Raw genomic sequence first — 14383 nt, 5'->3', positions numbered from 1 at the left:
AAAATAAGCTAAACTTTTCAATATATAATATTTTGTTAATTTTTTAATACAAAATGAATCAAACCCAACAAGTACGTGACAGCCTAGCAATATATATCATAATTTAGTTATTGAAGAGAGATGACAAGAAAGATTGCTAGTTTAAGGAGATATATAAATATCCAAGTGCGTGACAACCTGACGAAAGTGTCCAATTCTTCAATAATTTTCTTATAAATATCTCGCATATGCCTACTAAACAATGTTTCTATTTTGTGTGTCTTTGCAACTAAACAATGGACAGAGAAGATCAAAAGACATCTCTGCTATCTCCATTGGTTCATATAACAGTGGAAGATAGAGCCAAAGTTGATAATATACGAAAAAACAAGGATAAGGCAATAGAAAGAGAAGAAATCTATGAAGAAGTGAGGAAGCAGTTATGGCTAGCAGGGCCTTTAATATCTGTGTCTGTACTAAATTACTGTCTACAAGTTATATCTGTTATGTTTGTGGGCCATCTTGGAGAACTCGCTCTATCTAGTGCTTCAATGGCTACTTCTTTTGCCTCTGTCACTGGTTTTAGCCTATTGGTGAGTTTTCAATACCACCCTAAGGAATTAATTTTCTAGCTTTCAATTGTTTTTCGAATTAAATTCTGGTTTTCTGTTGTTTGGTAGTGGCAAGTGTAGCTAAGCATTATTTATTTTATTTTTATGAAACTGGATGCTTGTGTTTAACATTTAAATGAGATGCTAGTGAGGTTAAGGGAATCCTATCTAGTTTTTTTTTTTTTTTTTCATACACAATGTAGCAGAGGCTCATTATGACTGGAATGAGATAAATATGTTCATTATTATCATCTCTAACTTTATTCCTTGGTTCCACGGACCAAAGCAAGTAGAACAGCGTGCCACTGGTTTTCAATCTCATTTGTTGAGAAGCAAGTTAAATAAGAAAGCAACCAAGTTGTATATTAGTAAACAAATCTACAAAAAGAAAAAATAAGCAATTTTACTTCCAAGCAATAAGATCGGTTTGTATGTAATCAATATTGAATCACTATTACAAAGTACAGACTGATAATTTCAGTTTAATTTTGCTTTTCAAAGCAATTATTTGCATTATGCCAAACAATCTCCACATAATAAGGTGGCATAATTTGTTTCTCTGACACATAATTATTGTTCAAATAGGTGGGAATGGCTAGTGCATTGGATACCGTATGTGGCCAGTCATATGGAGCAAAGCAGCACCATATGTTAGGCATACACATGCAAAGAGCCATGCTTGTTGTTATGATTGTTAGCATACCCCTAGCAATTACTTGGGCTAACACAAGATCCATTCTAATTGCCCTTGGCCAAGATCCTGAAATATCTGCAGAAGCTGGACAATATGCTAAGCTAATGATTCCAAGCCTTTTTGCCTATGCCCTTCTTCAGTGCCTGAACAGATTCTTGCAAACCCAAAATAATGTATTTCCAATGATGTTCAGTTCTGGAGTTACTACTTTGTTACATATTTTTATATGTTGGACTTTAGTATTCAAATCTGGACTAGGGAACAAAGGAGCTGCCATAGCTAATGCTATATCTTACTGGATAAATGTCTTGATCCTAACACTCTATGTCAAATTTTCTCCCTCATGTTCAAAAACTTGGACTGGATTTTCAACAGAAGCATTGCACGGCATCCTCTCTTTTCTGAGACTTGCAATTCCTTCGGCTGTTATGGTTTGGTATAATTTCTTCATAAGTTTTTACCAACAATTCTTGTATGTCGATGTTACATTTTGTTGCTTTGAGATCCTGATTTTTCTTCTTCCAATTTTTATTTCTATTATCCTAAACAGCTTGGAAATGTGGTCATTTGAAATGATGGTTCTCCTTTCTGGCCTTCTTCCAAATCCAAAATTAGAAACATCAGTGCTTTCAATCTGGTTAGTTTTATATCATATTAATAATACATTATATTTTGAATTGCTACACATATTTGACAGTTGACATTATTGTGTGACCCAAATTTCTGTTTAACCAGTTTGAATACTTCGACAACTATTTGGATGATTCCCTTTGGACTCAGTGGAGCTGTAAGGTAAGTAGCTCTTGTGAATTTTCAGATACATGATCAATTTTCTAAAGTAAACAGTTGTCAAAATGTTCTGTCCTCTTCCTACTTTAACTTTTAGCACTTGTCTCTTGCTTTGAATAGATATAGCTATATGTTGTATGATTCTTTGCATTACGCATGTCACAATGTAGCTAAACTAACCTGACTTGGAATAACAATAAAACATCAAAATGCTAACAATTTTTTTAAAAAAACTCCGTCACTCTCTAAGGACCAAGTCCCACTATAAGATTATGTCATGGATGTTTGCTCTTATTTTTCTGCTTGACCTTACTATGGTAGAGACTAACAACTTGACTTAGAAGTTTTTTTATACAATACAATACTGTTCAATGCTTGTTCAATGCTTTTCCAATCTCTCTTGCCAAATCTTGAAGAAATTGTCTATCACATAAAAAGTAAAACGGCTGTGAGATCACTAAGAGAGAATAAATATTAAAAGTGATTAAATTAATATGCAAGTCCTTTTTAGTTTTATTAATTTTTTAATTAAATTTTTATAATTTAAAATAATTTACAACACTATTATCAAAATCAACTGGTAAGAGTTGTTTTAGTTTAACTTGTGATATTAACTATTAAGTTTAAATTTCGGTGTACGTGAAAGAAAATACTATAGAAGAGAAGATGTAACTTATTTTTTTATATCTTTTTTCATATAAAGTTTTTTATAGATATATTAAAAAATAATTATATATTATAGACTTAAAATAACAAAAAAATCCCTGTAGTATTTCCAATGCATTGTTTTGTCTACTGATTCTTGCTCTCACACTGGAATTTGAACAACAAATTTGAAAACAATATTTTCTAACAAAGACAGCATGACTAAGTAGCACGTATGTACATTATGAAACGTGTATAGCTTGAGTGGGCAACATATACCACTTGAATGGGCAACTTTCAAAGCAATAACACTATTAAATAAAATCACTATAAGAAAATGACATAGTAGAGGTAAAAACAAGAAATTCAACGGTAGTGCATGCACCGATCTTGTTGATTTTTTTATAGAAATTAGGGATTTAGAAAATAAATATTTATATAGAAAGCTAAATTTATAATCTATTAGATTAAGTAGTCTTAAGTGGGTTAATTATAGTAACAGCTTGCATGATTCTTCGCAGCACGCGTGTCTCAAATGAACTAGGAGCTGGTTATCCAAGGGCTGCACGTTTAGCTGTGTATTTTGTCTTTATAATGGCCATTATTGAGGGCGCCTTTGTTGGAGCAGTGATGATACTAATACGCAATATTTGGGGCTATGCGTACAGTAATGAAGAAGAAGTGGTCAAATATGTAGCTATCATGTTGCCAATTCTTGCTTCATCCATTTTCCTTGATGGACTACAGTGTGTTCTTTCAGGTTTTTCTTGTTTCTATTTTTTTTATTTATTGTCCTAATAGAAACAGGTCAGAATAGGATAAAATATTTTTTGGGAGGGTCAAGTAAAAATACAATATAGAGAGAGAATCCATTATCATGACAATCATTGCAAGGGTATAAGAGAAGGACACAGGTACAACCTTTCAGTCTTGTGAAGTAGGGAAACATTGACATGTTTGTCTTTCTACAACCTTTAAGCACTAAAATATGGCTATAGTAGTAAGTAATCAAATCCTTTTGAAGTTCTTATTTTATTTCCCTATGGTATATTCAGCTTAAAGAAAAAAGACAAGGCAGGGGCTGTATGAGCAATAGAATTGGAACAGGACAATGGAAGTGGAAAGTACTGATTAAAAACTAAAGCAGCCTGCATTTTATGATAATATCAATAACAAAAAAATTTATCCGTGATAAATGGTATAGTCGTTTATGTGATCCAAATTTTATGTGGGATTGTGGACATTGCCTAATTGCATATTAGATCAGGTCAACTTTTGAACTTATTGTTAACCAATCATTTTGTTGACTCTAATGCAGGAACAGCTAGAGGATGTGGTTGGCAAAAAATAGGTGCTTTCATTAATCTAGGATCATACTATTTAGTTGGGATTCCATCAGCTATCTTATTTGCTTTTGTATTGCACATTGGTGGGAAGGTAAAATATGTCCACTTTTCTTCATCAGTTTTCTAAAATTTGTCATTTTCATAAAAAAAATGCCATTCTACTTTTATAGGGGCTTTGGCTAGGGATCATATGTGCACTCGTTGTTCAAGTGTCATGTCTTTTGATCATTACAATACGAACTGATTGGGAACAAGAGGTTAACTTTTCATTTCTATTTTATCTACTTCATCTTCTTTTTTATTAGATAAGCATTGATATGATTATATTTTTCTGAAATTTCCTTTCATTTTCAGGCAAAGAAGGCTAAGGATAGAATCTATGATTCAATGAGAGCTGAAGTCATAATCTCATGAACATTCCTAAATCTAACAGTTTCAGTAAAAGCTAACGTGGCAATAAATTTTTTATAAGTTCTAAGATAACCTTGAGTTCAATCAGAAACTAAATCTTCAAATGAGTATATTCTATATATATCAGGGATAAGAGCAAGGTAATGGAGTGAAGGATCGAATCATATGTCACCATTATTCTAATACATTTTATTTTGTGATTATAGATAGGTATAGATAGAGGCTTTTAGCTTTTAAAGGCAATGTAGCAGTAATTCTCTTAGACAAATTATGAAACTTATTATTCATGCCTTGGATTTTGTGTGATTGATTCTCTAAGCTTATTTCCAAACATGTCATTTTGTTAATAATATACAAACAGATCAAGTCACTAATTTCAAGCCTAAACTACTCTTCAAATTACCAGAAAGAAGAGAAGGGCATTTTAGAAAATATTCACTCAATATGAAAAGAAGGAAAGACTAACAAAAAATATAGTTTTTATGATATGGTACCATAGAGTAAATCTGTTAACATTGACCTATCATTGTCATTAGTTAGGATTTTTAGTTAACCTTAAATTAAGAATTTTACCTTTCTTTTTCTCTGAAACCAACATCTTATGTAAAGTTTATTTATGAATCAATAATATTTATAATTTCTTTTTAAACAATGTTCATTGTTTTATTCTTTACTAAGTCAAGTCAGTTTATAAATAATTATTTCACTATAGAACATTAGAAAAGCAACATTTCTTACATTTTACAGTTAAGAAAATTAAGTACTTTAATATTATTTTATGATGTTAGATTCATGCTTTTAGACTATTTTAAAACGCGCACAAAGAGAACAGCAAAAGCTTGCACAATGCATAATGGATGCTAATGTAACAGCTTGTGCCTTTTATTGACATGCATCATGTTTCTTTACGCAAATTGGAATTTTTTTTTTATTTTAATTTGTTTGTGTCAAGTTGATTAATTATATTTTAATTTATAAAAAAATATTTTTAAAATTTTTTTGACATTTAAGATTTTGTATAAAAACTAAAATATTATAGGAAAAGAAGATAAACAGTACAAATAAATTTTATACCAATTTGCACAAAGTGATATGCAAGATTTTAACGAAAACCAACATACACCCTCTCTTCTATGGATGTATGGTTACCAAACAATCTAATTAATCAAAGAACAAATTTATGAGCATTTGTGGATTTATTTTCTAGGAAATAGCTGAAAATATAGATATTTTAAATTTTATAAAAATTTTATTTAATTTTTTATCATACTTTTACTTGTTAAATTAATTAATATTTTATTTATTATTTTCCATCAAATATGTATTAATTATTAAGGGTAAAGTTACAAAAAACAGTTATTTACTATTTTATAAAATAATAATATAAATAAATAAATATTAAAGTGTAAAAGGAAGGATAAGTATTAAAGTTTAGTAATTAAGAGACAATCAATAACAACTTATGTTACAAAAAAAAATAACAATTGAAATATTTTTTTTTTACTTTTTACATTTTTAAAAAATATTTTTAATGTTTTTTTTTTATAAAATTATCCATTATAGTAAGAAAGGGGGGAAAAAAATCCTTAACACATGGTATCTCATCTTTAGCACATTAACTCTACAAAACTTAATAAAAATAAAAATAGTATTTTTCGTAAAATAAGTATAAGATATTTTTTGTAAGCCCAACCTTATGTGTCGGTAGCACGGTTCACAAGAAACGAGACAAATATTAGCCGATGAACATGAAACTGGACTATGACTCCTCAATGCATGCAATGGAAAGTGACACAAATTAGCCCATAAATACTATATAAATTTAGAACTAACTTTGAAATAAAAATTTATTCGAACGAATTATAAGATAAATTTACTTTTCATTTTACATCAATTTAAAAATAATATTAAAATTAAATTTTAAAAATTTTATAATTTAGTTTAGCTTAGTTAATTTAATTTTACTTTTATTACATTTTTAAAAAATTAATGTTTTAGTTAGAAAATATATAAAATATAATAATTAAAAATATAAATAAAGTCTTAAATTGGTATATAAATTTTTTACATTAGCATTTCTACAACAATAGAATAAAATATTTAATTTAAATTTAGTATGTTTGTAGTTCTGTTTAATTTTAAACATAAAAAAATCATTTTTTATTTTATTAAATTAATTTAGTATTCTATAATTTTTTAACTTGATTTTAGAACATTTTTAATCAAAATTTGCACATAAAGGGTTCGAGCGGTGCAAGTTGACAGAACAAATGTGATTTAAAGCTTATAATTTATATAATGTTTGTTTTTTTTTTATTTAAATATTTTTAGTGATAAAGCAGGTTTCACAAGTAATGGAGCATAAGTTAGTTAGTTTGGTTTGTGTGAGGTACACTTAATAACGAAAATATTGTGTTTTGAAACAATGTGAATTAGTTTATTTAATGTATAAATAAATCTTTAAAATATTTATAATATGCCTAATTTTATTTATATATTTAAATATTTTTAATAACTAAATTTTATTTAATTATAACTGAATGCATAACATAAATTTGAAATGTTTTTTTATGTTACTTTCAAATGTTTAGTAAATAGTAAAGTTAAATAATAATAATAATATTTTAAATATAAATATAAATTAAATCATAATTTAAAAAACAAAGAAATAAATTAGTATTTGAATTCTTCATTTTAACTATTTTATAAACTAAGTTTATTTTGAATAATACAAAAATATTACTTGAAGTTGCACAATTCACAGCAAATATACATCACTTTAACATTTAAAATATTAATTATAAAAAAATATAATTTAATAATAAAACATGCAATCATTTAAAATTTTTAATTTTAGAAAATTAAAAATTAACTTAATCAATATGATATTATTTAATAATGATTGTAAATATTTTAATGTATCTAATATTCATTGAAGATATTTAAGTATTAATTAAAATAATTAAGAATTTTAACAAAACTTATTTAATTAGATAATTATTTTTTAAAAAAAATATTTATTTAATATATAAGTTTATAAGATATGTGCCACAAGATAAGAATATTAGGTAACTATAAGAGAAAGGAAGACTTATCTTATTTTCAAGAATGGTAACTCAGATTCATAATATAAAAATTAAAAAAATTATTTTTCATGTATGTATAATGTTAAAATTTGATATTAAATTATAATAATTTTATTTAATTTTTATAATTTAATTTTTTAGAAAAATTATAATTAGAAAAAATATAAAATTTTTAAAATATATTTTATAAAATTATTCATATACAATTTTTCAAAAAATTATTCACATAATTATTTTATAAAAATATAAAAATAATATTTTTTTATAAAATATTTAAAATGTATAAAGTTGAAAAAATTATCATATCTTGATAATTTTTAACTCAGCATCCTGAGATAAAAAATTGAGCTTTAATTTATCTTTCTTTAAATCTCTTTTTTTTTTTCTTCCTCTTTCTCTCCTCAAAATCTCTCAAAGTAGGAGGAATGGTGGAATTGATGATGCAGAACTGATCAGTAATCACAAGTTACTACACATTTTGTGGCACTGACATGAAGGCTAACAGTGTGATTCAAAGTCCATAGGGCAGCACACAGCTGCTATACTAAGAGTGGTAGAAGAGAAAGAGAAGTATGATAACAGTGGTAACATAACAAAAATACTGTATGGTGACAAGTGTAAAGATTGCACCTTGAGAAAAAGAAAAAAGATAAGAATAAGGAAAGGGTGGAGAAAAAAGTTAAAATGATAAAATTAAAACTTAACTTCTAAATTAAAAAATGAAAATATTAATTTTTTTATTTTAAAAATTTATCTATTTAATATAATAATTTTTTTAATTAATAATAAAAATATTTAAAATTTAGTAAATTTTAAAATACTCCTTTAATATACATTTAAATTTTTATTAAAAAAATTATTTTAATTTAATACACAAAACAAAAGACTTCTGTTTTAAAGTAATTTTTTTAAAGTGTTACAACATTCTTTTCTATACTTCTGTTTTCAAAAACTACTAAAGTGATAAGTTTAATTTTAATCCATATAATTTATGGATACTTAGATATTCTTACTTGTATCTGATCTATTACACACAGTTAATTTAAATAAAAATATTATTTTATATAATATTTATAAAATATCCTGAACAGCCAAAAATTTTACTAAAAATAAAAATCTCAAACAAAGTACTTAACTAAATTTAAATTGAATTTCAAACACAATAAAGTAATTAAGTATACAACACAATGTTAATTAAATATTTGAAACCATTATAATAATTTATATAAATTCAAATTCAACATAACAAAATTAATAAATAACTACTTCATGAACTTGCATTTTCAATGGTTGCTCTCTTCATAATCTATCAAAAAATATATATTAATATAAATTAAATATAATATTTGTGCGTGTTGATTCGTAGAATTGAAATAATAAAAATATGCAAAAATAAATAAATATATATATGTAATTTTAATTTAATTATTTAAAATTATGCAGACGTAACTTATTTTCATTATTATATATATTTAAGTAATTAGTTAGACTTCGTGTGCATTTAGAGAATAATTTTTCAACTTGACGTGGGTATTTTATATTTTGTAACTTTCGCAAATTTGTTGGAAAGTTTGGGGTATAAATGAATATAAATAATCTTAAAAGTAGACATATAAATGAAATTTTATTTGATAAAAATTATATATTTTTCAATATAACATGTTGTAATAATTAATAACACAAGACAAACTAAATTAAAAAAAGAGAAATACAGTGTAAATGGAATTTATGATATTGAATAAAAAATATTATAATTAATATTTAGTTAATATTTAATATATTTAATGTTTAAATATCTATTTGTGGACCCTTCGGCCGTAGATTCCTGAGACCGTCCCTGTTCACGTAGATATACATATACATCGAACATGAAACAATGCAGAGTCTCTGTATCTGAAGGAAACTGACCGAAAACAGCTAGAAGAGAAGATATGAAATTCTGGAGACTGGAAGTAGTGGAAGAAGTGAAGAGGCAGCTATGGTTAGCAGTGCCTCTCTTCTCTGTTGGAATTTTACAGTACATTCTCCAAACCATCTCTGTCATGTTTGTTGGCCATCTTGGGACACTCCCTCTTTCTGGTGCTTCCATGGCCACTTCCTTTGCATCAGTTACTGGCTTCAACTTACTGGTATGTTCCATGGTAAAAAAAATATTTCCCATGTTTTCTTTGCATCAAGCAACTTATTGTTTGAGTGATGCAAAACTTACTCTAGTAATTTTTATGGCTTAAAGGATTAGTATTTAGCCGTTGACTGAGGATATGTTTGGTATATAGTAAGGAAAAAAGAACATAATGATGAATTTCTAGTTGAGTGTATAACAAGTGTTAATTAATTATTTTCAACATTTTCATTTGTCAATGTTTTGAATGATTATGAGTGAGAGAATGTTTTTATCAGATGGGTTTGGCGACTGCATTGGACACATTTTGTGGTCAATCAAATGGGGCAGGACAGTACCATATGCTTGGGATACACATGCAACGATCAATGGTTGTTGTTTTAATAATGAGTGTGTTCCTAGCCATAATATGGGCAAACACAGAACCAATTCTTAAAGCTATGCACCAAGACAAAGCCATATCCAAGGAAGCTGGCTCATATGCCCGTTTCATGATCCCAAGTTTATTTGCATACGGTCTTCTTCAGTGCATTCTCAAGTTCTTGCAAACCCAAAACATTGTGTTCCCAATGGTGCTAACCTCTGGAATTGCAGCTTTGCTTCATGTTCTTTTGTGTTGGGTTTTGGTTTTCAAATCAAGGCTTGGAAGCAGAGGGGCAGCCTTATCCAATTCAATATCTTACTGGGTGAATGTGATCTTGATTTCTATTTATGTGAAGTTCTCTTCTTCTTGCAAACAATCATGGACAGGATTTTCAAGTAGGGCCTTGCACAACCTATTTGACTTCCTTAAACTGGCTATTCCTTCAGCTCTTATGCTGTGGTAACCTTTTTGAACTCCCAAGCAATGATATCCTCTTTACTAGATTCTGCTTTATTTTATGCAGCCTGTTTTTTTGTCGTTAACATTGAACAGCTTGAAAGTCTGGACATTTGAATTGATGGTCCTCTTGTCTGGTCTTCTTCCTAACCCAGTGTTAGAAACTTCTGTGCTCTCAATATGGTTAGTATCCAAACTAATAACACAAAAACTAAGAAACATACTCAAAAGTATCTACACGTGTGGTTTTTTCTTGTATTATATACAGTTTTTCTAACATCTCACGATAAAAATGTATGCATAGTAAGTTTTTATTAAAAATATTACAAAATTTAATTATTTCTTATTAATAGATAATCTTGAGCACATGTTAGAAAAACTACACTATATATTATCCTGTATCCTAATGTGTAATTGTGGATATAAGAATTAATTTTTTTTATTTTTTTTATCTTTCCAGCCTTAATACATTTGGTTTAGCATGGATGATCCCTTTTGGATTCAGTGCTGCTGTAAGGTATTTTATGTTAAATTGCTGAATTGCAACTGGGCTTGTGTGTAATTAGAGGTTCAAATGCAGAGAGAAGAATCTATAACATGAAATAGAGGTGTGATATGAGTAACTGAATGTGACCTTTAATTGTATGACAGCATTAGAGTCTCCAATGAACTAGGGGCTGGAAATTCACAAGCTGCAAGTCTAGCAGTTGGGGTGGTGCTATCCATAGCCTTCATTGAAGGGATGCTTTTAGTTTCAACGATGATAGTACTGCGAAATGTCTGGGGACATGTTTATAGTGATGACAAACAAGTAATCAGATATGTGTCAGTAATGATGCCAATTTTGGCCATTTCCAGCTTCCTAGATGGGATCCAAAGTGCACTTTCAGGTACATTATTTCTCACACTCATCCCTCATTTTTTAAACAACCAAAAATTAATCATATGTATAATTATTTATTTATTTTATATAAATGCCAAAATGTATATATGTATAGTTCAACCAGTGAGTTATACTAAGGTGTGTTACTGATTAACATTACTAAGTCAAATTCTGGACATAGGGCATCACAATGAGCCAAGTCTTCAATTACATGACCCTTCAGAACTATTCACTGCCAACTTAGCAGTTTCAATTTGTGTGTCCACAACCAGGAATTCTTGCAGGATGTGGATGGCAGAAGATTGGTGCCTATGTGAATCTTGGTTCATTTTATCTTGTGGGTGTTCCTTGTGCTGCTGTATTAGCATTTCTTCTACACATGAAAGCCAAGGTTAAAACTTTGTTATATATAATTTTTAACTCGTTTTTCTTAATGCCTTGCAAGTGTTGACTGTATTTTTCTGGCATGCAGGGGTTATGGTTGGGAATCATTTCTGCATTTATTATACAAGTTTCATTTTACATTATCATTACTTTTCGAACTAACTGGGAAGAAGAAGTAAGAAAATTTGGAATTCTCAACTTTCTTTGTTGATTTTTGTTCTTTTCTGTTCATAATTACTTTGTCCGTAGTGATTACGTTTACACTGTTGTTTTTTATTAGGCAAGGAAAGCTCAAAGCAGAGTTGAACGCTCAACCATGTCGCCAACTACTAGAGACAACATGTTACCAAATCAAAAAGTGGAACTAATTCCTTAATCATTTTATAGTTATTGGTGTTTCCATGGTGATCAGAAAACCTGCTATCAAAAGATTGATGTTGAATAAAGATTGGAAGGACCATGGATTTCAAAGTAAAATCATGGAGACTTGCATTTGGACGTTCTAATTACAACAGAAAAACAACATCTCGAATGCGTTTGGATAAGCAATTTAATTAAGCGCTTATAAACTTTTAATCACATAAAGACTTGTGACATTTAATCATAAAACTTATTATAATAAACTAAAAAAATATGCATATCTTCCAACAAAATATGGCTTTGGAAGGAGAATTTAATCATTGCACCAAAACAGTAACCAAGCACGATCCTTCCTAGTACACAGTTCAGAAAAAAATTACCATAAAGCATTTAAAGATCTTAAATTTAAATCTATAATTTTTATATACTATGATTTAGAGAGAAGAACTTGTCTTTTTCCATATTCACTTTCCAATCTATCTTTTTCTCTTGACTTTCTTTGTATGCTCTTTCTTGATGGCTATGGTAGTTTAATTAAACATAAAACCACAATTTTATTCCACATATTTATTTTTTCTAAACATAAATCTACTAGCACCTTTAAACTAAAGTAAAATCCAATTGATCAATAATGATATTGTGACGGAAATCACAACACAACTAAGATAAAAGTAATAAAAGAGTTGTTGTCAAATTTATTTAAGAGTTTAATTTTGATGGACAGTTGGTATGAAAAATTAAATTATTAATTAAATAAAATATATTACAAATATAAATTATAAATTAATTATTATAAAAATTAATATTTTTTATTTATTTGACAATTCATAATTGGATGATAGTATAAAAAATGTTACACTATTAATATATTCTAATTAATTTCTTTTATTTAATTAGGAAAAAATAATTCAAGGGGAGTGAATGTTTGATTGATCTCCGGTCAAAGAGTTGTGGTAATATTATCCTTTTATTAGTTTTTATATATTTTTCAACTGTTAAACAAAAATCAATATATTTAATATTTTAAAAACAAAAATATTATTTAATATTTTTTATTTGATAAGTTGGAAGATTAATACAAGGATGATATAAGGAAATTTAGAATTATTCTAAATTAGATTATCCTTAAATTATCCTCATAGATTTAATTATTCTCACTTAGGTTGTTATTTTTACTCACTTGTATCATAAGTTTGAGTTTTCACTTAAAATTTTTTTTTTTTAAAGTTTTATTTTCTCGTGTAATATGACGATTTTTGCATTGATTATCTAATTTTATTTTTTTATTTATAGTTTATATATTTTTTAAATACTAGTATTTAAATATAATTTCAATTTAATTTTAAATTTTCAACCTTAATATATACTACATGAATTTGAAGATATCTTATATGACATATTGCAAATTCGAACTCTTCCTGTTTTTTTTTTTAGGGTAAAGTGAATATAGGTCTTTCATAAACACTTTTTAATCTTGGTAGCTTCCTTACCTATGAACAGGATAATATGCCCTCTCCATCAGAATTCTTGTAACAAAAAGATAAAAAATAAAAAATTAAAGATATCTTTTCTCTGCAAAATAAACTGAATTTTAATATTGAAATTTAGTCCTAGTTTAAATTTAATGTTTAAATGTTATTTATGACATATATTAATAATGATGACATATCTCAATTTAATTAATTAAAATTTATGATTTTCTTCTCAAATTTAAAATTTTTATTGGTTTTATCATTCTGAACACAACTTGCTGCCAAAGAACACATTTATACAGCTCCGAACACTGGAAAAAGTATTGTCAAAAGGAAGAACCGTGATGGATTGCAAAATAATAGTAGGGAGACGTACATTTAAAGAACTTTTGGGAGGGAAAACAAGTAACAACTCAAATGACCAAATACAATAACCAAGCATGATGCCAGCTAGTGGGATCAGCTACATAAATCTACTAACACCTTTAAACTAAACCAACCCATAGTGAGACTTACATTTAAGGTAAGATCTCTACTAATGGCTTTTTCCCAAAAAAATATCATTGCACCGAGTATTTAAAACATAATATCACATGTCAATCGATGATTCTGTTGTTATCACCTACATAAGATTCCACCCAATTTTTTCCATGCTCATGTCATCTCGAACTTGTACTTAATTTAAAGCCAAGCTGAAGCATCAGAAATATTGTAGCTGTTTAGTGTCAACAACTATAGTAGAACACCATAAAAAAATTCAACCGATTTACCTGTCTGAAGC

General features: G+C 27.7%; 2 protein-coding genes across 2 annotated transcripts; both read left to right on the top strand.

Annotated features, from left to right (window-relative positions):
• Positions 1–392: 392 nt before the first annotated feature.
• Positions 393–4478, top strand: LOC113855047 (protein DETOXIFICATION 16-like). Its single transcript, XM_027486494.1, has 8 exons — positions 393–572; positions 1176–1720; positions 1835–1921; positions 2020–2076; positions 3240–3478; positions 4037–4155; positions 4235–4321; positions 4419–4478. The coding sequence occupies exons 1-8, from the start codon at positions 486–488 to the stop codon at positions 4476–4478; spliced, it is 1281 nt and encodes a 426-aa protein (XP_027342295.1). The 5' UTR covers positions 393–485.
• Positions 4479–9492: 5014 nt separating this feature from the next.
• On the top strand, positions 9493–12146 carry LOC113856213 (protein DETOXIFICATION 16-like). Its single transcript, XM_027487945.1, has 8 exons — positions 9493–9690; positions 9962–10506; positions 10600–10686; positions 10964–11020; positions 11155–11393; positions 11659–11777; positions 11859–11945; positions 12051–12146. The coding sequence occupies exons 1-8, from the start codon at positions 9493–9495 to the stop codon at positions 12144–12146; spliced, it is 1428 nt and encodes a 475-aa protein (XP_027343746.1).
• The last annotated feature ends 2237 nt before the right edge of the window (positions 12147–14383 follow it).

Source organism: Abrus precatorius, unplaced genomic scaffold (assembly GCF_003935025.1).
Source record: "Abrus precatorius isolate BTA unplaced genomic scaffold, Abrus_2018 Scaffold11, whole genome shotgun sequence".
Lineage (NCBI taxonomy): Eukaryota > Viridiplantae > Streptophyta > Magnoliopsida > Fabales > Fabaceae > Abrus > Abrus precatorius.
This window is presented reverse-complemented; position numbering and strand designations above follow the sequence as displayed.

Excerpts from the sequence above, each read along its gene's own strand:
- LOC113855047 (XM_027486494.1), top strand. The coding sequence starts at position 486 with ATGTTTGTGGGCCATCTTGGAGAACTCGCTCTATCTAGTGCTTCAATG. Across the intron at positions 573-1,175 it reads TCACTGGTTTTAGCCTATTG|GTGGGAATGGCTAGTGCATT; the intron begins GTGAGTTTTCAA and ends TTGTTCAAATAG. Across the intron at positions 4,156-4,234 it reads TATTGCACATTGGTGGGAAG|GGGCTTTGGCTAGGGATCAT; the intron begins GTAAAATATGTC and ends CTACTTTTATAG.
- LOC113856213 (XM_027487945.1), top strand. The coding sequence starts at position 9,493 with ATGAAATTCTGGAGACTGGAAGTAGTGGAAGAAGTGAAGAGGCAGCTA. Across the intron at positions 10,687-10,963 it reads ACTTCTGTGCTCTCAATATG|CCTTAATACATTTGGTTTAG; the intron begins GTTAGTATCCAA and ends TTATCTTTCCAG. Across the intron at positions 11,394-11,658 it reads GATCCAAAGTGCACTTTCAG|GAATTCTTGCAGGATGTGGA; the intron begins GTACATTATTTC and ends GTCCACAACCAG.